The 27,054-nt window shown below is 38.1% G+C and overlaps 1 protein-coding gene across 6 annotated transcripts in view; it reads left to right on the forward strand.

The window, feature by feature from the left end:
• SUGCT (succinyl-CoA:glutarate-CoA transferase) overlaps positions 1-27,054 on the forward strand; it is a 719,436-nt gene that overhangs the window by 136,847 nt on the left and 555,535 nt on the right. For all 6 annotated transcript variants that reach the window (XM_033088468.1, XM_033088470.1, XM_033088472.1 and 3 more), the window contains one exon: positions 5,365-5,460. In XM_033088468.1, coding sequence (XP_032944359.1) covers positions 5,365-5,460 — 96 coding nt within the window. The remainder of the gene's footprint in view (positions 1-5,364; positions 5,461-27,054) is intronic.

Here is a 27,054-nt window from a genome sequence, read left to right on the forward strand (position 1 = left end):
TGGACGAGCTATCAGGTGGTGGTTAATGGGGATGGGACCGTGGAGCAGATGAAGGGCGTGGAGTCAAAGGAAAGCTCAGCAATAACGGTTTATCCAGGTTGGTTTTCTCATTGAAAATAGGTATCACACTAACGGGAGATGTTACTAATAGGGAACTGAGGGTGGGGATACTTGGGAACTCTACTCTGTTGGTGACTTTGCTGTAAATCTGAAACTGTTCTAAAATAAAAAGATTTTAAAAAAGAGTAGTGAATATTTTCCTACATGATGCTGTATCCTTCTGTTGCATCATTTTTAGTGCCTACTTTGTCTTCTATTGTATGTATTAATAGATTGATATCATATCTTATTTACCCTACCCCCTATTTTGGGGCATTTAATTTGACGCCATTGACCATACCTGGGATTAGTGGAAAGTCTATTTTTGACATGGAGGCTTTTCTCCTTTTGTTTTATGTTATTTCTGAGTTCTTCTCTAATCTATCTTTCTAAATTTCCCCTTGGGAATGACTTTAAGTACGTTCTATATGTTGATGACTACAGCTCAGGTGATTGTCTTGCAGGCATCTCCAGTTTAACACATTCGAAGATGCACTCTTATTTTCCTTTACCTTCAACTTGTTCCTCTCTCTGACTTCCTTATTTTTGTTAGTGCCTTAGTAGTTTACCCAATATTCAGCCAGAAATCTGGGAGCCATGTTTGGCTCCTTCCTCTCCCTCGCTGTTCTATCTGATGTTTCATTCCCTACAATCTTTCATATCTTCTGTCCATTCTGTCCGTAGAATATACCTTAAAGTGACTAATTTTTCCATATCCACTGCCAGCATCCTAGTTTGAGTATCATCGACTTATGCCTGGACTCTTGGAATCCCCATAACTCATCCATTTTCTCTCTGGCCTTTTATCAGTTCATACTTGGGATTGAATTGCACATGCAGTGGGAAGCCCTGTGAGTTTTAAGTAGAAGGGCAGTATGATAAGATGTGTGATTTTAAATTGAGCATCCTGAAAGATGTGCAAAGAATGCCTCCTTACCGTGACCTGCAAGGCTGGCATGACCTGGCTTTTGTCACCCTCTCCCATTTCATCTCCAGGTCTCCTCCTTGCCACCCTTCAGCTACATTGGTCTATTTTCAGTTTTCTGTGCCCCATCTGCCAAGCTCCTTCCTGCCTTAGGGCTTTAACACGCGTTACTCTCTCTGTTTTGAAAGTTCTCCTCCATCTCCTCTCCCCATGCCAGTTCATATACCTGTTTGCTTAGCTGTCTTCTCCGCTGTTCTTAAGTCCAAAGGGGGCAGACTATGCCCTTTCACTTACTTAGGTATATCCAGTACCTAGCATGATGCCTCACACAGAGCAGCCCTCAGCATTCGTTGAACAAGTAAACAGCTAGTAATTGCTGTTGTCATTCATGCATTAAAGAAATTAGTGTGCAAGCTCTGTTAGGTGCTGTGAGAACATAGAAAGGGTTTATAATATAGAATCTTTACCCTGAAACGGTTCCCAATTTAAAAGGAGTGATAAGATGGTAAATAATATTGCAACATGGAAAAGGGCACTGTAGTGAATTTGAAGTTCTGCTAGGAGACAGGTGTGTGACCGCAGATAAATTACCTCCCTTCTCTGTTCCTTTATTTATCCATCTGTGATATTAGAGTTTGACTAGATTTTCCTAAGCCTCTGGCTTTATATCTGGTGTGCAGTTAATGTACATTGGTTGAATTATTTATTCCCGAGCACCATCCTTGGAGAGATGGTTGTGATCACATCTGGGTTTAAGAACTATTGACCTAGGTCTTTCTAGCTTTGCCGTCTTATAATTCTAATTGTAGTGCAAGGCAGACTGTGACAGTGCAGCAGGAATCAGGCAAATTAACGCCTTGTATTTGTTCAGAAGCAGAGAAAATATTTTGTTTTTGCTTGGGTGATGGGGGGAACTTAATGGAAAAGGAGTGGACTTTGAAGGATGGATGGAGGTGCGGGCAGGCGCGGGAGTGAAACATAGTGGGTGTTTCGTCTTAATTAGAGGCCAGAATACATGCAAAGACGCCGGCGAGAGAGGACCCATTTTGATGTAATGGACCAGAGTTTTAGCCTTGTTTTCCCTACTTTGTCTGTCATACTTGGTTGTCCTTTTGGAAGCAAAAGATTCTATTATTGCATCTGGATCCTCATTTGGTGGAAGTGAAATATATGGTGATAGATCCCATGGGTCTGCTTTGGGAAATAATGGGGCATTTTTATACTTAAGCCTTTTGGGGCTGTGCCCTTTGAGATCCACTTTGACCACCCTGTTGGTTTTCTGGTTACACACAAAGACTATCAGGACCCGCTCTGTTATCTAAAATAATAGTTTTGCTGTCAGAATGATTATTATTCAACCAAAGTTGGCTTTTTTGTTTAGATGAAACCATATAAAGGCAACATTCTGAGTAAATTATATAGCATCCACATGATGAAATAATGAGCCTAAGTTTAGGGGATGAAAGTAATGATCTAATGCAACATTTAGAATGGATATGAACTACGTAGTTATTAACCGAAAAGTCACATCCTGCATTCTTTTGATTTGTGGAAAATTTGTCATTAATTGCCAGGAAGCTTCTGATTTTTTCATACATAATCACATCATAGCTGTTAACTTTCTCCCCCTTCTCCTGCCTTAAAATACATCCTTGTAAATAGTAGATTACTTTCAGATCTGTAATACCCCTTTTAAACATTGCGTTACTAAGTTTAGCTCGGTTGCTCCCTTTTTAAAAATAAAATTCTTTGTTACCCTCAGCTTTGCCTCTGAGTAGTTACTGACAAATCACACTTTGTTTTGGGATGACAACTGGCTTAAAATCTGATTTAATCTTTTTTCCCAGTGAGAGTCTGCTAGTTGTGAAATGCTTTGTTTTCATGAGTTAGCAGTGTGTGGAGAAAATGGATATGGTATTCCATTTAGAAACAGTCTGCAAGATGAGTTCTGACCCTTCATTTAAACTCATTCTAAATGGGACTACTTTTATTAATAGTTGTCACAGATAGCTTATCAAGGCAGGGTTAGAAAAACAGAAATTAAAATTCAGAAGCAAGAATGAGGTCGTGGGCAAGAAGTGAGGCAGCCAGGTGGGATTCAGTCCGTGCCTAAACCCCGGCAGCCGTCTCAGACGCGTGCAGGACTCACAGGCTACCCTGTGGGACCAGTCAGCCCGTGTGTCAGGCAGCTTTTGCCGATGCTGGTGTACTGACATCAGTTGACTTCGAAATCCAAGAAGTGGAAACACTAAGCCTGTTGTGATTAATTGCTTGCAAAGAATTACTTCTATTAATGTGAATTCGTTGCCTCCAATAGCACCAGAGCACCTTAGAGAGTGCTTTAACCAGGATGTATTTGAAAAGAACAAACCGCCCCACAACACAGCTAGATGAAAGAAGGACATTTCCTGTAGATAAGAAAATAGAAAACAAAACAGAAAAACCTTAGACTAGAGAAAATATCCCCAATTTCAGGAAGAGCCTTCCTGGGAAAATTGCTACTGTGGCAACCCTGCTATCTGTTATCTGCCAGGCTGTTCAGTAGAATAATAGTCAGAAGTTAGAACTTGGAAGTACATTTAAGACCATTTACTGTTTTGCACGTTGCGTTCTGTGTTTGTGTTGCCTCTGGTGACATTGTAGGTCAGCCTCTGCTTCAGCCAGAGCGCTGGGGGGTGTTATCTGCTTACACAGGAGGATTTCACGTGTTAGGGGATTGGATATGGGAGTTCTGCTCTTTTATAAAGTCTGAAAACCATTGGTTTATGTCAAGTGCCCAAGATTTTAAAGAGAATGTATCTGATGGTCAAAGTAGTTAAATTATATACCTACAGTTGCACAACTAATTAGAGGTTGACAGAAATTAGAAACCATGAATCTGGACTTCCCATCCAGTGCATTTTTACTACAAAATGTTGATTTGATTTTCCACTTTGAAAGACACAGAAGTGATCTGTGAAATGGTGATTAACACTAGGCAGCCCCAGGCAGCCCTGGAATGCTCCATGGTTCAAATGCGCAAGACCAGATGGAGGTCCAGAAGTGGATGACTCAGAGTTTATTAGTTTTGCCACCTGGGCGCTACAGCCGAACCAGCTGCCATGAGGCAGTTCCAATTTCAACAGAGCAGTAAATGAACATAAAAGTCAGTGTAAATCCCGAGAATACAGGAAAGGAGAATGGCTGCTGTTGCAAGGAGATGCACCCAGGCCGAGCCCTATTTATAGCCCTTGTAGGAGGCGCAGGTGCCGTGCCAGGCACAGGGCAACAACAGGTTGTGTCACCACGCCCTGAAAAATCAGCCCTGCGTGTTCCAGGAGCCAGTCTCAGTGGGATATGTTTGCCTTGCTGGCTTGGTAGATGCCCAGTCACTTCTGATGCTCTAGAATGGCATAAGCAAGCCCATGCTCTATGTGGATTATGTTATGAGGCCAGAAGCTTTTTTCCTGGAAATTGGGAAGTTGTTGTTAGGTCACCTCCTTCCCATGTTTCTAGGCCCTTGGAGCCATGGATATTCACTGGAACATAAGCTGCTTATGGCAGATTACCCAGAATCAATCCGTTATCTTCCTGTTTTCATATGGAATTGAATTATTGTGGGTTTTCAAGATCTGTATTAGGAAATATTGTAAGAGTCAGAAGTTGACCCTAAGGTTTTAGATGACCTCTTTACTAGAACTATGGTTCTTGAAAACTGAAATGAGTATATAGTGAGGACATGGGGCCAGAAGCAAGTTGGGGAAGGTGCAGTAATTTTTGTTTAAATGAGGATGATTCACTAATGAATGAAAAAAGGCAAATAATCTTGATCTGCTGTGTGTGAATGCCTTGGACAACAAGTAACAGAAACTTGACTAAACTAACTTAAACAAAATAGAGGTTTCTTATTGTTTTATGTAATGAGGAGTGTAGAGGACTGTGGCTGTTACTTTGGTTCAGCTGCTCAGTGATGACACAGCTCTTTTATCTTGGTGGAAGGTCAGAGGACAGGTGGGTGGGGATAGGCCTGTGCTGGTGGCTGGCGTATTTTCCTGTGGCTCTGATGTTGAAGGCTGGGCCAGGTTCATGTGCTGGGTCACCCTCTGCCTTCAGGTGATCTCAGGAGCTCATTGATGTTGGGTTAGTATTTCTCGATTGACGATTACTCAGGACTAGTCTCATGCAGTGATGTAATACTGCTCTTCCTTTCTTGATGTCTGCGTATTTTCTAGCCTGTTGGGAGTTTTGTCTCTTTTTTCTTTTACAATGACGTAAATTGAAATCAAATGAAAACTCTCATAATTTTCTGCTTATGAGTATCCATAAACTAGCTTTTTCTGTTTTTTTTCCCTTTCTGGTAGGTGGCATGTTTGACCCAGGTAGCTGCTAATTACCTGATTGCCCAAAAGGAAGCGAAACGGTGGGGCACAGCTCATGGCAGTATTGTTCCTTACCAGGTAAGAGCCCGACAGTGCAGCATCCGGCTGCTCTAATGTGCAGTTCTGTGCAGTGTGAGTTTGAGACATGATTTCCTTTACAAAGGCTTCCAGGGTATTCTGTCATGTATCTTTGTCTGACTATAACAAGGTTCTGTTGTTCACTTTAAATGCTGTGTTTTACACATTTCTTCATCAGAAGATTAGTAACAGGACACTTAAATGGATCAAAGAAACTCACTGAAAGTGAGTAACTTTTGAACTCATGATGGTTTGCTTTTTTTTCTTTTTTCACCTAAAAGAGGCCCTGATTGTAACCATTTTATAAAGCATGGTTTGTTCACATGTCAATTATAAACCAAATGCTACCTACCCCAGCTGACAGTGATATTCTCACAGGGTTGGAATAAAGTGAAAATTTGTGTGTGATGGATATTCATTTTTGAGCAAAGCAGAGGGTTTAGGAACTACTATTCTTTATTAAGTGTCTAAACTTAGAAATTCTTGACTTCGGTAGTGTAAATGAGTATGTGAAGGAACTGTGATCTTCCAAAAATAAAACAAAATAAAAAACTTTAACTCTTCTTCCAAAAGTCTAACCTTTGCTTAGCCCAATTGCATCATATCTCATTATATTTACCAATGTATTTGTCATATTTTCTGCGCTGTGTTGTCACTTTAAGAGTAGAAGTGTCTTTTCCATCATGGTGTCCCTTCTAACATGCAGTAGAACTACGTACTAAATACTGTATAAACATCTGTTGAATAAAGAGCAAATTTTATGATAGTCATTTCAGTGCTAGTGCTCTTGACAGAACATTTTCCATTTGCTAGGAAAGCCATCAACACTGCTAATCATCCTTTTAGTTTTAAGAACATTATTTCCTTGTGAAAAACTAGTTTCATTTTCATTGTTAATACAGATTTGAGGAAAGACTGGCCCAGTGTGAATCTAGACTTCCTTCTTTCTATTTCTATGTATGGTCCCTCTACACCTGAGGCATTGCTGTGATTTCTCTGGAGAATTATGATTTCTCTTGTTCACACATTTAGCTAATCTTTTGGCATAATTACAGTTGTGGCGACATTTTCTTTAGTGCCTTCCGTGTTCTCTTCCACAGTGGTTTTATGGCCACCATTTTCTTCCCCACTACTTCGCCCTCTGTGTTTACCCCTACACTTCTAGTCAGACCTACTTCAGTTCACAAAAGTGGTATTTTTCAACTAGTTATAAACCATCAAATTCAGCCTTCTCATTTTTCAGGTGAGAAATGTGACACCTACATTGAATAGGTGGACTCTAAGTGTGATCTCCTGCCTCCTTGTGGAACGTTCTTTCAGATCCTGGTACTTTTGACAGGGGAGTGTATGATTCCAGTCCCCTCCTTCTTCTCCACCCCACACCCGCTCCATCAAACTTTCTCCTAGCTGAGGGCTTGATCATATGGACTAATTAATTATGCTCATCATTGATAAGGGAGAGCCCTCTCAAGGGCATTTTGACAGAGGACAGGACAGTGTTGGAACCCATGGGAATTCATCTCAGATAATGGGAGTCCAGGCTTCAGTTTTTGATGTGCGTGGAGAGAACATTTGTAAATGGAAGGCTTTGCAGTGTAATTCCAAATCACATTGCATAGGGAGGTGTTCACGTATATGTTCAAATATAAGATTCGTAATTTGTTTTTTGCTTATTTGAAAGAGAATGTCCTTTTAAATAATCTTTTTTTCTTTTTCAATTGCAGTTGACATACAATATGATATTTAGAATGTATTTTTTGAAAGTTTTGTGTAGACTGCAGTTATCTACCTGGGTGTTTGCACCAGAGCTGTGACATCTTGGGTGTGGTGTCAGTTATTTCATTGTGATGTGAAAGAAATGTATACTCTTTGGCTTTTATTACTGTAGGTAAAATACATGAGGACCTCTCTCTGTGTGTATTTGTGTGTGTATTTCTGTTCTTTGAAGAGAGAAATGTACATTTTCTGCTTAAATTTTCTGCTTAAATCCCAGTCACACAAAATGGATAGTGTGCTTATTTGATCTAGTTGATTGCAGCTTTATTATTGGTAAGAAATAAGAAGATATGCTAGGGTTTTTCCTCAGGAGCCTAGAATTAAATTGTTTTCTCTTGGTAGAGAACTGGTTTTGTGATTCAGCGCTGTGATTAAGGAACAAATGCAAATTTAGCCCGAATGAAACTAACATACCAAGATGGGCCCTAGATATGCTTATAGGCCCTGATCTGTTTTCAATTTTTAAAATAGATTTGGGAAATATTTTTATGGGTGAATGCCAGGATAATTATAATTCAGTTTTCTATAATAATTATAGATTTGCATCTGATTTGAGTTGTCTTGAATTTTGAGCTGAAGTCTATAACGGAAGACCCTGACGATCCCAGGATATAGTTACCGGGCCCAGCCCACTTTCCTCAGCTCTGGATGAACCCTGTCCGCAAGATCACAGACCTTGAATGCATGGAATGTAAATTTCTGAAAAGTAGTGATCCTTGATTTGTTATTTTATATACATGCAATTCTTAATTTCTTGGGTTGATTATCCACTTTTGCCCTTTCTTCCCTATTCTTTGCCTGCCCACTTTTTGAGAATGAGTAAGCTAAACACATGTAGACAGAACTCTGGTAATCATTTGTTACTTGTTGAACATCTTGGTGGATACTTTTCTGAGAGTTCAGATTTTAAAAAGAATTTTTGGATTTCAATTACTTTTTTGTTCCCGTTATCATTGTATTTTGCCCCTGAGAAGCACCCAGCTCAAGGGATTAATAATTATATAATGTTCATGTTAATATGTTTAATGCACAGGCTTTTGTCCAATGCTTGTCAGCGTTTCAAACAATTATACGAGTATTTACAAAGACCGGACGGTTTTGTGGATGGGAGAGGAGAGTGCAGAGAAAGCAGTTAGCTAGTCTTCAAAAAGAATATGTTTTATTAGGTAACAAAGGTATCAGTGGGGCCATTGCCCTTTAGATTTATGACTAACATGATAATCCCCCTAATTTCATAGGCTGTGTATATGTAGAACTCTCTCCCAAGTTTCTTCAACATTCTAGAACCTGTATGTGTATGTCCTCTGCTTTCCAGTCTTGTGACCCACACTGACTTCTGCCTTTCTCCAATGTCACAGGAGATCCATTCACAAATATACTCATGAGGACAGGAGACTATACTGAATATTTTGAAGAAAAATGGGGAAGTTTTTACAGATGAAATTTATAGTCTTCCATAGGAGGCCTCACCTTTCTTAATCAAAGCCTTTGGCTGCTAATAGGGAGTGTCACTGTCGTGAATAGCATAAGATTCTCCCCACCTTCTATTCCGTTCTTTCCCTTCTTCTTTTTGGCTTCTCTTCAAGAGCAATGAATTCCTCTGGTATTATACAGAGTTGTTACACTCTCTAGGGCAGGCACAGATCTTTGGGCGGCTATCTAACTGCTTAACAATTTACAATTTATTTGAAGAGAATCCCTTCCTAAGGGAAATGCTGGTGGATCTAATAGAACCCTACTGAGCTCTCTGTGTATCCTGATAAGCATTTCTTTCTGAGTCCAGACCACCTGAGAGAGATCAGAGCTTCACGTACTCCTTCAGCTATGGTGTTGCTACCATGATCAGCATAAAATGTCGAAGAGACCAATCCAGAGAATGAGACCACACCAGAACTCTGTCATCTCCGTAGAAGACTACCAGAACGAATCCCATTGTTCTTTACACATTTGCTCCAATTCCTAACAGGAATCCAAGTCTTCCAGACATCTGTTACCACCTGGGTGATCATTCTCACGTGGCTCTTTCACCTCTTCCTTTGACCCAGCCTTTCCTTCTGTCATCAGTCTTGGTGGCTCTGAAATCCACGTAGAGGATCCAAGCAACAGCCTGGCCTCTTATTTTTTAATCCTCACATTGTTCTTAATGGTCTTTTCCTGTTTCACTCAGATCCCACTCAGGTATTTCTCAAACTTGAACATGCACTTGAATCATTTAGAAGCCCTGTTAAGATGCGGCTTCTAATTCCAGACGATGCCAGTGCTGCACTATGAGTCATAAGGTTCAGGATCTAGACTTTGTGGTTATTGATGACAGTGCCACCTCCTTTGTATTCAGCTGGCAAATCCCAGTGTTGATTAGACGTCACACTCCATGTGTTCCAGTCCTGCACTCAAGCAGTGAATGTGGGTAGAGGAAAACATAGCTGCCCCATTGACTATCCTGCTCTCAGTTTATGGCTGCCTTTCTCAAGTGTCTCTCTCAGCCTTACCCAACGATCCTGTCACATTTAGCTACATGTTTACCTCTGAGAGGACTTTTCCACATATCTCTCTCTTAAAGTTCCCCCCCCCCACTCATCCTGCGCTAAAGACTTCACCTCTTATTTCACTCAAAAGTGATGCAATCAGAGGAGAACTGTTATATCTTTTCTCAGCTGTACCTCCCAAACTTCTACATGTATATCCGTAGGTAGTTCATTTTATTCCCTCCGTAATGGATGAATCGTCTCTTTCCACATTCTGCCTACTTAGTGGCATTGCTTCTGCACGTTATCTCAGTAATCGTTTATGTTATCTGCCAGGGGATAAACATACGATCACGTCCTTCATCTTAAAAGAAACCCAGCAGCCTTCCTTGGACCCCCATGGCATGTTTTTTTCCATCTTTCATCCCATTTCTCCATGTTCCTATGTTACAGAACTCAAGAGTTTCGGGTGATGTCTGCTTGAAGGAATCACTCCACCATCTCTTTACGAATCCATTTGTGCCTCACAGGCAGAGATTTTATAGCACTCTGAGGCCTCAGGAGGGTGGGTGCTGGGATAGCTAGGGGAAGTTGACTTTCTGAGCAGTTCATTAATAAGAATATTCTTTTTTTGCTTTTTCTCGAGGCTTTCAAATATAGGGTCTTCAAAGTGAATTTTTCCCAATGACCTGATAATTCATACGGCAACTTCTTTAAAACTTTTTTTTTTTTTCTGGAGTAGCTTCTAATTCAAGATTCTGAAGAAAACAATTATTCATATGATTACATAAAATCGTGTCTCCCTTTCTTCAGTTGGTTTCATTCAACCAAAGAGTACAGCAGGAAGCTGTGCTATTATTTCTGGTAGGGACGTTATACTGTATATTTAACTTGGCACAGAGATTCAGACTGGCAGTGAATTTCAAGTTCGAAGAGATATAGCACTTTGTTATCATTTCTGAGAAAACATCAGAATGCTGCTAAATCATAGCAGATAGGTAATCTTGGAAACCTTTTATTTAACCCGTGTTAAGGATTTTTTAATAAGTCAAAGTGTAAACGATATACATCTGTCTTTTCTTGGGTGATTTTTTTTTTTTTTTTTTTTACCATATACTAAAGTATTCACTAAAGTCTGAAAGTACAGTTTAAACAAGTATGTGATGGTATTGCATATTTAATTTAATTGGTGCATTGGTAGTAACAGTAATAATATCATGCTGTCTTCCACTGAACACACTGTGTAAATGATACGTGTGTGTGTGCATGTGTGTATAAACACACATAGACACATATTTTTTTCTCATTTTATTGTGATGAAAGGAACACCTACAGAGATGAAGAAACTTTCTTGTGGCCATAACTAGAAAGTCAAAGAACCTGGATTGGAACAATGGTTTTAAGATTTCAAAGCTTATTTCCTTTCTCTCTATATCCAAACTAGTAGGTTTTGTTGTTGTTGTTGTTGTTGTTTTGTGTGTATGCGCTTGATACATCATGGACACCTGTCTTAATTTTTTTGGCAGATGATAGAATTCTTCTAATCTGTGTCCATCATCTCTTTGTCAAATGACCTACTTGTCATGATTTTAGAAGTTACCAAGCCTACCAAGTGACCTTATGATAGAAGTATATTTGAATTCTGAGCTATGGGTAGTTACAGGTTTCCCTCTACCATGTTTTCAATTTATGCTTTCACAGGACTCAATAAATCAAATAACGGTTTGTTGAGCCCTCTATGGGGTTTTAGTTCCTGAAGGCTTCCAGTTGAGGAAGAACTGGGCCCCTTATTTCAAGACAATCAGAGGCTATCTAGCAGGCACAGCTGGGACAGGTTGAGCTGTGGGGTTGGACAGACCTGGACCCATTACTTGACTTACCACTAATTGACTGTGAAATCTTGGACAAGTCTTTTAATATCCCTAATGTTAGCTGCTTCCCATCCATAAAGGTAATAATGATAGTTGTTTTCCTGTTTATTGAAGGAATTAAATAAGATAGTGTGCGCTAAGTGTTTTGTGTAGTACCTGACTCTCGTAAGCGTTTAATAAAAGGTGGCTCCTATAATTATTTCTGTCCTTGAACTAATAATTATAACTTTGTAAAATAGTTTCTAAGAAACTACAGAATAGTATTTATGGAAACTATTCATGGCAGCTTAGGGGCAGAGTAAATAAGATATAATGTACTGTACGTTTTTATTTAAAAAATCTGTTCTCAGATGATTTTTAGAAATTATAGTATTGAGCCTTTGCCCAAATGTAGTGTTATTGAAGAAAATACAGTTTGAGGAGAATCATACGCAGCAGTACCACTCAATTGTCAGAGGGAATAGGGATTCTAGTTTTACTGAGGTGTCTAGTTAATTGAAGTTTAATATAAATTTGTACTTAACCAAATGAATCATGACAGAAATGATTTTCAGAAATGATCTCTGAGAAGCCACAAGATGGGAACCTGACTCTATAAAAGATACATACTCACCCTTTTGTCGCCAGAAGTTGTGGAGATTTCTCCTTCAGTTTTTAAAAAGTGAGAGAACTACAGAGCATTTTCAGTATCTGTTCTTATAATCTTAAGGTTGCAATGAACTTGGGTAATGTATACCCAGTAAAACATACTAGGTGATTTATTGGGAAGAAAAGTGTGGGTGATAGCAAATGGATGAGATTACATCTCAGAGGTTTCTGCAAACCTTTGGATTTCTTAGCACTGACACGTTAGAATGTTCAAAGTATGTATGTGTGGATGTATTTTACGTTAAGGCATGAATTGTCTGAATTTCCCCAGTCCCTTTTGTTCTAAAGGTTTTGGTGAGGTCACTTTTAAATATTTGCTTTGAAGCTTATGTGCGCCTTGAGCCTTACAAATTTGGGATCCTTGTTAAAACAAAACAAAACTGTTTATTTGAAGATCCAGGTTGAAACCATTGACCAGGCTTTGCCACGGTCCTGAGAATATATCATTGGGCAGTCCAACAGGAGATAAAATTAGGGCAGATATGCCAGCTACTGACACAACAAGCCCTCTAGTCTTCTCCTTAGAGAAGGTTCAGGTTTCTTTGATTTAAAATAAAATCCCTAAATCTAAAATAAATTAGGCAATATGACGTTTAAGGAGAGCATATTGTCTGAAGAATAAACATATTTATGACTGTTCAAAAACTACTGTGATTTTTAAAAATCAGAATTGCCTCCAATTGACAAATATGGTATTTTTAATGCATTTCACTAGTAGGTAAAAAAGAAAGAGGCACAAAGAAAGGCAATGTATCTTAAAGAATAAATCTGGAATTTTTTAGGATCTTATCAGCTTTTCTTGCATTCTCAATTTTGTCAATATATAGGCAGAATTCATGGAATAATGTTGTTTATGCCTATTAAATTTGGCTAAAATTATCCAAAAGAATCAAATGTCGTTATGAATATTCAGTTAAATAATATTACTTTTAATATTATATTAATAATAATCATTATAATCATCATTAGGAATAACATTTATCGAATCATTATGTGTTGGTTATTAAGTACATTAAAAATATTAATTCATTCCTCACAGCAATGCTGTGAAATACCCGAGATGTCAAAAATTGTATGTACATGACTTGTATTCATCTTTTGTTATCAATATGTATTGAGTATTACAATTTTAATAGTTTTTTTCCTTTCTTAAAATGTGTATACGTTTTTTTGGCACCCTCTGTAGGCATGCTGTTGCTCTCACTTTCAGGTGAGTAAGCTGAGGTATGGAGAGGTTAGGTGACTCGGTAAAGGTCACATGTAAGTGGTATAGCTGGGTTTCTAACTGAGGCGGGGAGACTATACCCCAAAGGCGGATGATGCAATGCTACTTACTTAAACTGGCATGGTTAGTGTCATTTTCCATCTTCATCCCACGTTTGAGGAAGAATTATGTGACATTTTCCTCTACGTAATTTTCCCTTTAGGACTGCCAAGAGCAATTGAAGAGGTATAAGCAATTCTGTTGTTTACTCATTACAGAGATCCTTAATTATGACTTAAAAGCAAATTTCCTTCAGGAAGTCAGGTTGTACATCTTTTGAATAAATCCTTTGATTGCATATGCTGAAATTGTATTAGGAGCATAATTAAGTCAAGTTACAGGGAAATCGCTATCTCTGGCTCAATCTGTGTAATAAGAACGGTCCATCCTTGAGCAGTGTAGAAGCTTCGTGTGGTTTTAGTTGTTGGGAGACTCATAGTTTCTGGTTTTCATACTGTATTTCTGTGAGGCTGGTAGGCTGGGGCAGGAGTTGGGGTGGGAAGGGGTATTTTGGGCACGAGGAAGTGTATTCAGGGGAATGGGGTGGGGGCAGCCTTGGAAGAAACCCAGTAGGCAGATCTAGAGATTCCAACCCCATTTCAATGAGAACAGCTCTCCTCTTCATTTGAAATAGGGGTTCCACTGCTTAAAAATGATTGTCCAAGATCCATTGACTTGTACTAAAGGATTCTACTGGACATGAAGTGGGTTTTGTACGTGTGTGTGTGTGTGTGTGTGTGTGTGTGTGTTTGGGAAAAGAGACTGATTTTCTTCACTGTTGATGGCTCCTAGAACTGTGACCCAGAACCAAAGAAGGGGCTCTGATTTAGCTGAAATGGAGGCTTTGACAGGAGGGATTTGCGTGGGGCCTGGCACTGGCAGAGCTCCTCTGTGGAGGGGCCCGCACCTTACTTTACAGCCAAGGTCTGGCCTGCTGGCTCTGCACGGAGGCCAAGGCTCTTTGGCACAGACGGATGACCCAGGACTGGATTCTGGACACAGTGGATTTGGGTGTATCGACACATCCTGTTCTGTTCTTAGGGGTGTTCCGGACAAATGCTGAGCTGCTGAGGAGCTGCGCTTAGCACTGCTATAATCCCCCCACCCCGATGGCTCCCTGTCCAGGTGCAGGTTTCCTGGGAGAAAGAAAGGAAACGAGTTCTGATATGGTACAAATTAATATTATAATTCAATATCCAGAAAATCAAATAATGAAAGGAAACCTGTAAGGTGTTATGTTCTGAGGTTAACCTGCATTGGAGACTTGAACAAATCGTGTCCACATATAAGTCTGCTCTTTTCTTCCTTAGTTTTGTTTCTGGCAGTTAGTTTCCTGAAGGAGTACTGTTGCAGGGACTCTGGTAATGGTAAAGCAATGTGCATGCCAAGTGGGCTAGTGAAATACGGTAGTGACATTGAAAAATCATAGTATTAATCCATTTGATCTAATTTTGACCCAGAAATGATTCTCATGCCTGTCTCTTCCTTCTTTTCTTTCCTGAGGAGTCAAAGCAGGTGTGGAATGCTTTAGGTCCTCCCCACTCAAAGTGGTCCAGGGTGCAGTGACATTGCATTACATGGAAATTTGTTAGAAATAATAGATTCTAGTTTATTCTGCTGAACCAGAATCTGCATTTTAACAAGATCCCTAGGATCCTTTTTTTTTTTTTTTGATTTTTATTATTCTTTTTAAAATGCTTGATTTTGAGAAGCCTGGCTCTAAAGTGTTTGTGAAATCCTTTTGGTCATTGTATTATGAGTCCACTAGATGTCACTCTTGTAACCTGGTAACGGATGGCATTTTTCATTGGGGACTTGGAAGAATCTGTGAACATGATCACATTATTAGGTGATTTCCTCCCTGTCCTTAGAGCCGCTGATATACACGTTGATTATTTAAGGTAAAACAACCTTTTTCTCTGGTTCAACATCTTGGAGAGAGGTTCCTGGGAATGATTTTAATTTTGTTGAATCAGCACTCTTGCCTTCTGTCTTTTCTGCCTTCAGGTCCCCTGTAGTTGGGGTTAGTCTGTCATTATATAACCTTAGCACAGAATATGCTGCAGTTGCTCTGACTGCCTGGCTTAGTGAGAGAACAGCATGCTGGCCTGCTCAGCACAGGGACTCAGAATGAACGTACAAGTTTGACCTCTGTGGAAATGATGGAGAGCAGAAAGGAAACAAGACTGTCCTGAAATTAGCATCAACCTCTGTGTGATTGCTGGAGGAAGTGCAGATCTTTCTGAATTCTTGGAGTGTCTCAATGGTGGTTTACAAAGAAGATGGAGTCCACTTCTGCTTAGAAAGAAATGTCCCCCGTGTAATCTTGTAGGGTGTTAGTTTCAGCCATGAAGATGAAGGGGCATTTATAAGTAAAGTAAGATCCAGAGGGAGGTGATATACTTTCAGAGACATATGAGTCCCCTAGGACAAATCCTGTAGCAACTGGTTAGGTCTGCATATTAGGAAAGAGGGCTGAAAACGTTAAGGAAGGACTGTGCTTTAGAATATCCCTTTTTTTTTTTTTTTTTTTTTTTGCCAGATGCCCAGCTTGAGAAGATCTTGAAATAAATCAGTTCTTTCAAAACACAACTTTCTCTGAGTCTGATGTGGTTTTTCATCTGTTCCAGTTAACAAGGCAGCCAACAAGTCATAGAGTAGCAGTTGTGTGTGTATGTACACCTGGGTATGTTTTGTGAGTGTGTCTTTCCTCTTCTTGGTGGATGTGGGGGCATTTCATTTATAATATCACTAAATGAATGAAATGTTTAATTTGATTTCAGTCAAGTAAATGTACTTATTGGTATGAAAACAATACAGTTTTAGCATAAATACAATCTTTTGTTAAAAATAATTAAGGTGGCCATAAAATTTCCTTCTAAGCTTTAGAGCCCTTTTTGTAACATCATTTGCTATGATGTGATTCTAATGATCAGGAGCAGAATTAATTTTAAAGCACTTTACTGAAAATCAGTTTTATTTGTGAAAAGCAGGTTCTAAGTTGTGGAAAACAAGTCTAAAATCCCCATTCCTAGCCACAGCCTAAATGTTTGCCCCTGCAGTGATCAGTGATAGGAATTTACACCACCATCGCCTTACTGTTGAATTTCCTTTTCTCCTTTTTTTTGTTGTCTGTTTTTTGTTTTAACTGTTGCTGCTGAGACTCCAGATGCTGCCAGATATAGGAGCATACTTAGATGTATCATTTAAAAGCAAATTGCTTCATTCCACTCAGCCTCCTTTTTCATTTGTAAAACAGAGATAATACTACCTACCCCATGAAAGGCAGTGATGATTTATCAAGGCAGTGTATACAAAGGGTGTGGCACAGAGTTAGGCCCATAGTGTGCGCTCAGTAGGTGACAGCTGTTACTGCCCTATCGCAGCCACCCCACAGACCCACATCTGGTACTCTTTTCCCTGTCTCTCAGTGTTATGACTCAGTCCACCAAGGGCTACAGGAGCCCTTGTTCCTATACGTCTTCCCCACCAGAGGACAGCTGCAAGTCAAGGAGGCGTCTGCCTTTCCCACTGCCTGGCAATGTGTATGCTGAGGAGGTGAGTCAGTGGGGAGCAGATAAAGAGGTAGGGAGAATGTTGATTCTAGAACTGCAACACGGAGAGAAGTTCTTACAGGCCCCATTGGAACTGTCAATGACGACTTCCCTCAGTGTTATAAAGCAACAGAATTGTTAGCACTGTTAGTGTTGTCACGACAGCCACCTCGCAGGCTGGCTCGTGATCCTGTTTAAACATTGTTTCTGAAGAGACACAAGCCCAGAGACGTAAACTGCCAAATCCCAATTGAATTTTTGCACCATAAGTTCCAGATTTCCTGATCTTTATTATCTCTACTGCTCTGGACTGACCTTTTTGGCTTAGAACGACCTCTAGGGTTTGAATAGTTATAACTCATACCTTGGGGTCACTGGGACGTTACCTGGTTAGCAGCAGCCACGGAAAGCTACTGTGAGTGAGTCTGAAGAGACCTTCCATGCTGAAGACACCCTCGGAAGAGTCTCTGTAGTTCTGTCATAAGCCCTCTGTTTCATTCGGTAATAACCTGTGGATAAAGAACAATGGGGATTCTGGTGTACCCACAACTTTATTAGTGTACAGAAGATGAGGAAAACTATTAAAGAATTATGAGCACTGTGTATCTTCAAAATATACTCATTTTTCTTGCTAGACTTCTGGAAGCTGCACTGGATTTTTTGCCATATATATATATCTATCTATATATCTATATCTATATCTATATATCTATATCTATATCTATATCTATATCTATGATTGTTTAAAATACATTCTCAAAAAACCTTAAAAAGGGTGTGGGCTCTCCTTTGTTTGTACCACATCATTCTTGTTTCCATTGCAAGGAGTCGAGTCAGTAAGTTCAGTCCTAGTTCACAGAAGCTGGGGGTAGGGAACAAAACTTATAATGGTGTTACTGTGTAGATTGCAAAAGAATCTGAGGTTTGTTCAGCAAATATAATGGTGCATTGAGGTGTTGTGTTAATGTGGGGGGCCAGAAAATGAGCTCTGTGTGTAGCAAATCTGTTAAGTGGAAGTTTGGTGATTAACCTAAAAATTGGGAGAAAGTTGATAAGTGCCTGAGACCCAATTTGAGACTTTGCTGGGGTGATGGTGGTGGAGTGTGGCAGGAGGAGTGAAAGGAGAAGGGGTTCTGTGATGTGTTGGATGAAGATAGGCATGGCAAAATTATCCATTGGTATAAACAGGAAATTGACAACTTTGTAGAAAAGCTAAGCCCCAAGTATTTAAATGTGTATTGGATGTATAAACTCTAGAAGTATAAAAAAGAGTGGATAGGATGGTTGGTAGCAAGCAAGGAGCCTGATTCCATTTTCTTTTTGTAGGCTTGATAGAAGGAGAAAATCTGTAAACTAATGAAAACTGGTACTGCTATGTTAGAAAATCTATGGGAGTATTAGGGATAGATGGACTGATGTGATTGTAATAACATTTTATATGTAGAAATGAGGAAAACAATAAGCATAATAAAAACAGTGATACCATGTGCAAAATAATACTGGAGAAGTAAATTCTCTGTGGATGAGAAATTCATGCTCAGTAACGAATATATTTAGGGATGCTATGGACCAGTGGCTTTTAAACTTTTGTTTTCCTCCTAATTCCTTTGAGAAATTAGTAGAAATTATGGAATCCTTTCTCAGAAAAATATACATATACCTGTGTAATCTTGCCTATGATTCCAGGAGCTTCTCACACTTCCTGAGTTCCATCCCTGGACCCTAGGTTAAGATTTCCCACCAAAGACCAACTGAATTGGGTAATAATATTGAAATTCTATTGATAATACTGGAAAATTAGACTAAAGTAGCTATGAGGGAAATCCTATCCTGAGATGGAAAGATGTCACACAAATGTCTGCTTCATAGGTCATGTTTTAGAATTAAGGAAGGAATGAAATTACGCTGGATTTGGACCTAAGATTAGACTGGGATTGGTGCAGGAAGTTATCTGTGACTATTGTAATAATGTTCACAAGTCAATTCAATGCAACCTTTTGAAGGGTAGTGAGAAACCAAAAAGAAAAAAAAAATTCCTATCAGTTTATTACTGAGTTTTACAGAATGGAACTATGATCAAATCAACATGTGCATGAAGTTAAAATTGAAAGACAGTAATGTTTTAAAAAGTCTGTAACTTGTAGGAAACCTGGAAATGCTTTAAACACATTAATGGAAGGGCAAGGAACTATGTCACATACTAGAGATTAGGAGCTCATATAAAAACTTTTGCGTCCATCTCATAAAGTAAAAAGCAAAAATCGGGGGGAAAAGTTAGGAAAAGATTGTTCAAGTGAGAACAGGGAAGGTGTCAAAGTGTGACAGGTCAGGTGTAAATAAGAAACCAGTCAGACACTAAAGGAATTCAAGAAACAGCACAAAAGGATTGCAATCCAGAAAGAAAAGCTTTTTTATACATGAAAGGCAGAAGGTCAACAGGAGAATCAATGGGACCTCTTGATGATCAGGGTGCAAAAGATGTACTCACGGGGAAGAAAGAAGATCTAAGAGGCTCAATGAATTCTCTCCTTTGATCTGTGTTGAAACATAGAAATTTCCACTGTCATCATGTCTTTTGAAGCAAAGAGGTAAGAGATGTAGTATTAGATCAAATAGTGGTAGGGGACCAGGATGTTCTATCTGATTGACATGCTTGGTATAAGTCAATTGATGAAACTTTATAGTATTCATTGTAAGGGTGTGAAGAAACTCAAGGGAATAAACTGTGACCAAAATGTGAAATAAGTCATTGCAATTCACTATTAATGAGTTGCACTCTTGTTTCCATTCTAATGAGGAGACCCTACAGTTTATTGACGGGTGAATCGTATTCATATTGGAGAGTCCAAAAGTTGTAGGATCATCGACGACTTAGCCGTATACCGATGGAGAAAAGTACTCTGTTTTCTGTCACATACTTGAAGAACTTGAAGAGGTAAATAAGCACTAGGAAAAAGCAACCGATGTAATTGGTTTAGACTTCAAGGAGTCAGTTACAAAGTTTCACAACAAAGCTATTATTCCAAATTGTGTTACCATGGAATTAGAAGGAATATTTTATCCCACATAGGTATTAACAGAGGAAACAAAAAGTGGGATGTGTGAGCCTGCTGTTGATGGAAACGTGTAAACACTGAGGCCCCTCTCGGGATTTCTGCTGGACCTCTTTATTCAACATGTTTCTAGATAATCTGGAAAAGTACACAATGAAATTTCTGAGAGTGCAGGACTGAGCTCTTTGGCTGGTGAAGTTATAAATCAACAGGAATAAGCTTTTGAAAGACTGTATAAGTGCACAAGAAAATCGCGGGGAGGCTCCGGTACTGTCAGAAGCGCTACCCATGTAGGGAACAAGAAACCAGACTAAACGTGTAGAACTGTGGGCTTTGAATTATGTAGAAACCTGCTTTCATTTAGGAACCAGAAGAGGAATTTGGAGGCACTGTCATTGCATGCTTCTGAATAGGCCAGCAGAATGCTGGCAGGTTTTGAATCAAAGGTGCACTTGAAACAAACCATTGTGCTCACTGTGGTTGTGACTGTCATATTTCAGAAAGGGGTCTGAGAAAGACCTGGTTTTGAATTCTTACTCAATCTTTAAAGGATCGTTATGAGAACCAAATTAAGTGTGTGTAAAAAATTGCCTGGTATGGTGAACTGTGGCAAGCCGTGAATGCGGGTCTCAGAGGGGACACGATGAAATTAGACTGTCCTAGTTGGAGGAAATCATTTAGTCTCTCACCCAATACAGGAAAGTCCATTCCAAATGCTGATCCAGCCTCCCTCCAACTCAGCTGTAACAAAATCATTTCTTATGAGGGAGACAATTCACATTTTGAAGGCTCTCATTGTCACTAAGGACTTCTTATTTAGTTGAAAGCTGCCTTTATGTCATTTATAGGACAGGAGACTAATAGGGCAGAAATAACTTAGAGAGATAACTTAGAGAGAACCTCTTTGTGGATGAGGATGAGGAATATAAGGTGAAGGCACGTGAGAGACACATTGCTGTTTGTGAACGCTGATTTTTCAAATGATTAGTAAATCATAAAGATGGCTACACACAAACCTACACACCTCTGTTTAGTTAATAGTTATTAGATGTTTAACTCAAAGTGGTAGGCTTTGTGCCAAGGGTGAAGAGTCGTTGACATTCCATTTTCCAAAGTCTTTAAAAAAAAATATTTGGGAGCTCTCTTTATCCATATTGACACTTTCAAATCCTAGGATAACAGAAGGTCCCAATATCTTAAAAGTTGGTCTTTCTCAGCCTTGAAAGAATCTAGTCTGCACTGTCTTGCTTTTTTTTAGAAGCATGGCATATAAGAAGCTTTCTATGTGAAATAATGACTTTTGATAAACATCTTTGCTTGCTTGTTCATTCATTCATTCATTCATTCATTCATTCATTCATTCATTCAATAAATCCTAAGACGAAGCTATGGAATAGGTTCCATAGTTATACCCCAGTACACATGTCTTCATCAGCCTTTCACTCTTAAGTTTATTTCAAAATTTTATCCTAATTCTTCTGTTAATTCTGAAGATTATTGTTAGAAATCACCGTTAGCTCATTAACTCGTAGCTATGATAATTACTTGCATAATGTAAATAAATCTGTGTACTAATAATTCGTGACATTCACCTATGATAATTACCAGCATACCATCCCACAGAATGTAATGGCCAAGGCTATAGAGCAAATTAGACTTAAGAGTTGGAGCCAGATCTTTCCAAGGCTGAGGGATCAGAAACTCCTTTGGTGTTCCAGTCACAGAATCTCAGAGAAAAAAGATAGATCATGAGGGCACTTCACAAAACTATCAAAAGCGGAATCCCTTGAGCTGATCTCAAACTTGAAAATATATTTTTTTCTTCCCACCACCCGAGGCCCCTTCTTTGCACATAAACATTTCCGTTAGTAGAAAGTGTGACCACCTTTCCTCCCTGTCTTCCATGCAAACCTTACGCCTGTTTCCAGGAGGCTGAGTAGTGGCCATTCAACCTGCTCACTTTATCTTCAAGTAAATGTGGTGGCTCCAACCCGTGAGATACATTCCAGTTCAATGATGGCATTTTGTTCTCTTTCTTCCTAAAACTTGGGAAATTATAAATTTAAAACGCCAGGTTGGGATGTGTTTCCACCCACATGAGTTCATAAAACATTGCCTCATTGATATTTCTGTTTGCATTATTAGTATGTTTATTTTATCTTGATATTTGTAAGACCCCCAATATCCAGGCCCACCTTGATCTTCCATTTGTTTTATTTTTACCGCTTTTTTTTTTACCTACCCTCAGGCTGACATTTCATTTTCTGTATTGCAACTGGCAGTCCTTTGGAGCAGGGGTTAGGGGATGGCAAACTATGGCCCATGGGCCAAATCCAGCCTATGCCTGATTTTATATGGTCTATGAGCTAGGAATAGTGTTTACATTTTTAAATAGTTTTAAAAAGTCAAATGAAGAATAATATTTTGTAACACATGAAAATTATGTGAAATTTAAATTTTGGTATTCCTAAATAAAGTTTTATTGAATCACAGTCGTGCTCATTTGATTATGTATTATGTATGGCTGCTGTTGTGCAATAATAGAAGACATAAACTGTATGGCCTGCAAAGCTGAAAGTATTTATAATGAGTCCTTTACAGAAAAAATTTCTGACCCTTGCTGTAAAATATCTTCAAAGACCCAATCAACATCACTCTATGTTCCCCTTTGGGCCTTTTCCTCTCTCAGGACTTTTACAACTATTTTCGTAAGGAAGCAGGCCCGGAACTTTCTTTTATCATATTGTTCTTGTTTTGTTTTGATTTTTGTGTTATTATGGAAGTCTCATAAAATGAGCTGGGGAATATTCATTTCTTTTCTGTTCTAAGAAGATTACTTCTAAGAAGAGAATTATCTGAATATTAAACGGTTGGTAGAAACAGACTGTTAGACGATATGGGCCTAGTAGTTTTTTTTTAAGTTTTCTTTTTTAATTAAAGTTTATTGGGGTGACAATTGTTAGTAAAGTTACACAGGTTTCAGGTGTATAATTCTGTAATACATCATCTATGTATCACATTGTTTGTTCACCTCCCAGAGTCAGTTCTCCTTCTATCACCATATGTTTGATCCCTTTTACCCTCATCTACCGCTCCCCTCCCTCCTTACCTTCTGGTAACCACTAAACTATTGTCTGTGTCTATGAGTTTTTGTTTTTTCATTTGTTTGTCTTGTTCCTTTGTTGTTTTCAGTTTTGCATACCATATATCAGTGAAATGATATGGTTCTCGACTTTTTCTGTCTGACTTATTTCCCTTAGCATAATAATCTCAAGATCCATCCATGTTGTCGCAAATGCAGCAATGCATTAAAAAGATTATACATCATGACCAAGTGGGGTTCATCCCAGGAGCACAAGGATGGTTCAACATACGCAAATTGATCACTATGACACACCACATAAACAAAATAAAGGACAAAAATCATATGATTATATCAATAGCTGCAGAAAAAGCATTTGACAAGATACAACATCCATTTATGATTAAAACACTTAATAAAATAGGTATAGAGGGAAAATACCTTAACATAATAAAGGCCATTTATGACAAACCCTCATCTAATATCATAATGGTGAAAAACTGAAGCCCTTCACTCTACGTTCAGGAACACGACAGGGCTGTCCTCTATCACCTGTGCTTTTCAACATCGTATTGGGAGTCCTAGCCAGAGCAATCAGGTAAGAGAACGAAAGAAAAGGCATCCGAATTGGGAATGAAGAAATTAAATTGTCACTTTTTGCAGATGACATGATACTATATATACAAAGGCCTAGTGGTTTTTACATGGCTAAATTTTAAATTACAGACTTGGTTAAAGATCTATATAGCCTTTCTATTTCTTTTTAAGTCTATTTTATTGAGTTACAGTTTTTCTAGAACTTTGCCCTTGTAATCTAAGTATTCTAATTTATTGTCATACAGTTAAACGTATTCTTCCATAATTATAAAAAATGCTCTTATGCCCATTGGTTTCTGTTTTCATTCCTAGCATAGAGAAAAGAATGATAATGTATTAGACAAAAGCACAGCCTGTATAGCCAGATTGTCTAGGTTTGAATCTAGTTTCCACAATTTTCTGGTTGTGTGACAGTGAGAAAGTTGTATAACTTTTCTGTGCCTCAGGTCCTCAACTGTAAAAATGATAGTAAAATGGCATCTACCTCATAGGCTGTACTTAGAAGTTTATAAATTTTTGATTATATGTTACAGACTCTTAATAACTTAATATTAATTTCTATAGACAATAAAAATTGTGTATGTAAAGAAGAAAAATTAGCTGAAATCCACCATTCAAGAGAGAACTACAATAAAATATGTGTGTGTTTTTTCCGGTCAGTTCTTTCTTTTTATGTGTGTGCATGCATGTTTTTGTGTGTATATGTGTATCTGTGTGTTTATTTCTAGATTTGGATACACACACACGCACACACACATACACACACACACATATACATAGCTGTATAATGCATATCAGTATCTCCAATTTTTTCTTTGTCCCGTGCATCTACCATATCATTATAGATCCTTCAAAAACATAATGTTTTAATGTCACATGGGGTAAAAATGATGCTGTGATGAATAGGCATGTATATAACTTTATCAAAGATTTTTAGAAAAGGAACGATGGACATTTCCCAGTTTGTTTTCCTAAAGTTTGTATGGATTTAATTATTGTTTTGTTTCACTTGTGTTATTAAAAAGTATCAATAGCACATTTTTATCACTTGAATTTAAGTGTAAATTCCTTAACGTATCCTAGAAGGGATCTATCCTCTGCTTGTCTTTACTGTTTCAAGTCTTGGTATTCTGTTACATTCCCCGCCATTGTCAGCACTTGTTGTTTGTGACTGTGCGGTGTGCGAGCTCAACTCTGCAGGTTTCCTTGCTCTTCTTCCGCTGGAGACACTGCCATTTTTCTATTGGTTATTGGCTAGTGAGTTTATTTTGCTTGTTTTGTTTATTCTCTTTCTTATTGATTCGTAAAACTTTTCAGATGTTGAAGGTAGTAATCTTTTGGTATATAGTTGTAATATTTTTTCTGTGTTATTTGTATGTGAATTTTATATGTGGTAGTTTTATTTATGTAGAATATGTTGATTTTGAAAAGTAATGAAATCCATCAATCTTTCCTTTAAAATTTAAATTTTTGGAGTAATTTATGTTTTCCTATTAATTTTATAATTTTGTTTTCCCACTTTTGAATTTTGAATTCATTTGTAATTTATTGGTATGTAATATGAAGTAAATTTTAACAATTTTTTCCTCTTAATAATATCCTAATTATTCCTGAATATTTGGTTAAACAATCCATTCTTTGTCCACTGTTTAAAGTGTTAATTTTGTCACATATTAAATTTATATATGTTGGGCTTTCTCATCCCTCTATTCTATTTATTCTACTAATGTTTCCTCTTAAACCTGTGTCACGCTGTGACTCTATAATATGCTTTGCTATTCTGTGGTGAATATCTACCCCTTGTTTTTCCTTTTCATCATTTACTTAGATATTTTTGTTAGTGATTTTTTTTTAAATAGGTAAAATTATTTTTTTCAAGTTAAAAAAAATCCCTTTGAGATTTTATTAGGAACTGCAGTAAACATATGTTGTGTTTCCCTGAAAATAAGACTGGGTCTTACACTGTTTTCCCCCGAAAATAAGACTGGGTCTTATATTAATTTTTGCTCCAAAAGACGTATTAGGGTGTATTTTCAGGGGATGTCTTATTTTTTCATGAACAACAATCTACATTTATTCACATACAGTGATGTCATCTTCTTCTGGAACATAGTCATGACGTACTAAATGCGTCCGTCTAGCTGTTGATCTTAACTGGGACTTATTTTCAGGGTAGGTTTTATTTTCAGGGAAACACGGTAAATTGTTTGGTAAGAATTTTCCCTGTCACTTGCTGATTAATGTATTAATATAATAGATTTCTTAATATTGAGTTAATTAAATATTTTTGTGACCAATTGTCTTTAATCCTAGTTTATTTTTCTTTTTAAATGTTGCCGATCTAATTTGGTAGTATTGTACATCTATTTTTCTAAGTGTGTTGAATCATTACTTTTCTTTGTGTTTTAGGTTGTAGTATGAGGGCAAATTTTGGGATCAAATTAGGCAGTTTTCTAGTTTTATTAAGATTGCACTTTTTAATCTTTTTTTATTATTGAGATATAGTTGAAATATAACATTATGTAAGTTTAGGGTGTACAATTGTTGATTTGATGAATTTGTATATTGCAATATGATTGCTATTGTAGTGTTAGCCAGCACCTATTACGTCACGTCATTATCATTTCATTTTTTGAATGTGGTAAGAACTTTTTTTTTTTAACATTTAAGAGCTAGTCTCTTAGCAAATTTGAAGTTGAACTTTTTTATGTATCAGGAGAAGTGTATTTTCTTTGAATATTTGATAAAAAAACTTCTAAAAACGATCTGGTTCCAGTGCCTTTTCGTAGGGGATAATTATTAATTCATAATAGTTGTTTATTTATTCAGCTATTCAGCTTAATTAATAATCATTGCTCTAAATTATGTAATATTGTTTCATAGTTTTATTAATCACCTCTATTTGTCACCAGGTCTCCTTCTAAATTTTTTTGTTTGATTCTTGACCCTCTTATTTTTTTTTTTAATTGGAGAAGGGGAACAGTGTGTGTGTGTGTGTTTCCAGGACTTTATTGGGGAACAGTGTGTTTTTCCTGGGACCCATCACCTCCACGTCAAGTTGTCATTCAGTCTTAGTTGTGGAGGGCACCGTTCAGCTCCAAGTTCAGTCACAATTTTCAATCTAGTTGCAGGGGGTGCAGCCCATCATCCCATGCGGGAGTCGAACTGGCAACCTTGTTGTTGAGAGCACGCAGTCTAACCAACTGAGCCATCAGGCCACCTACCGGCAGCTCAGCGACAGCTCAACTCAAGTTGCTGTCTTCAATCTAGTTGCAGAGGGTGCA

The sequence above is a fragment of the Rhinolophus ferrumequinum genome, chromosome 20 (genome assembly GCF_004115265.2).
Source record: "Rhinolophus ferrumequinum isolate MPI-CBG mRhiFer1 chromosome 20, mRhiFer1_v1.p, whole genome shotgun sequence".
NCBI classification, from domain to species: Eukaryota; Metazoa; Chordata; class Mammalia; order Chiroptera; family Rhinolophidae; genus Rhinolophus; species Rhinolophus ferrumequinum.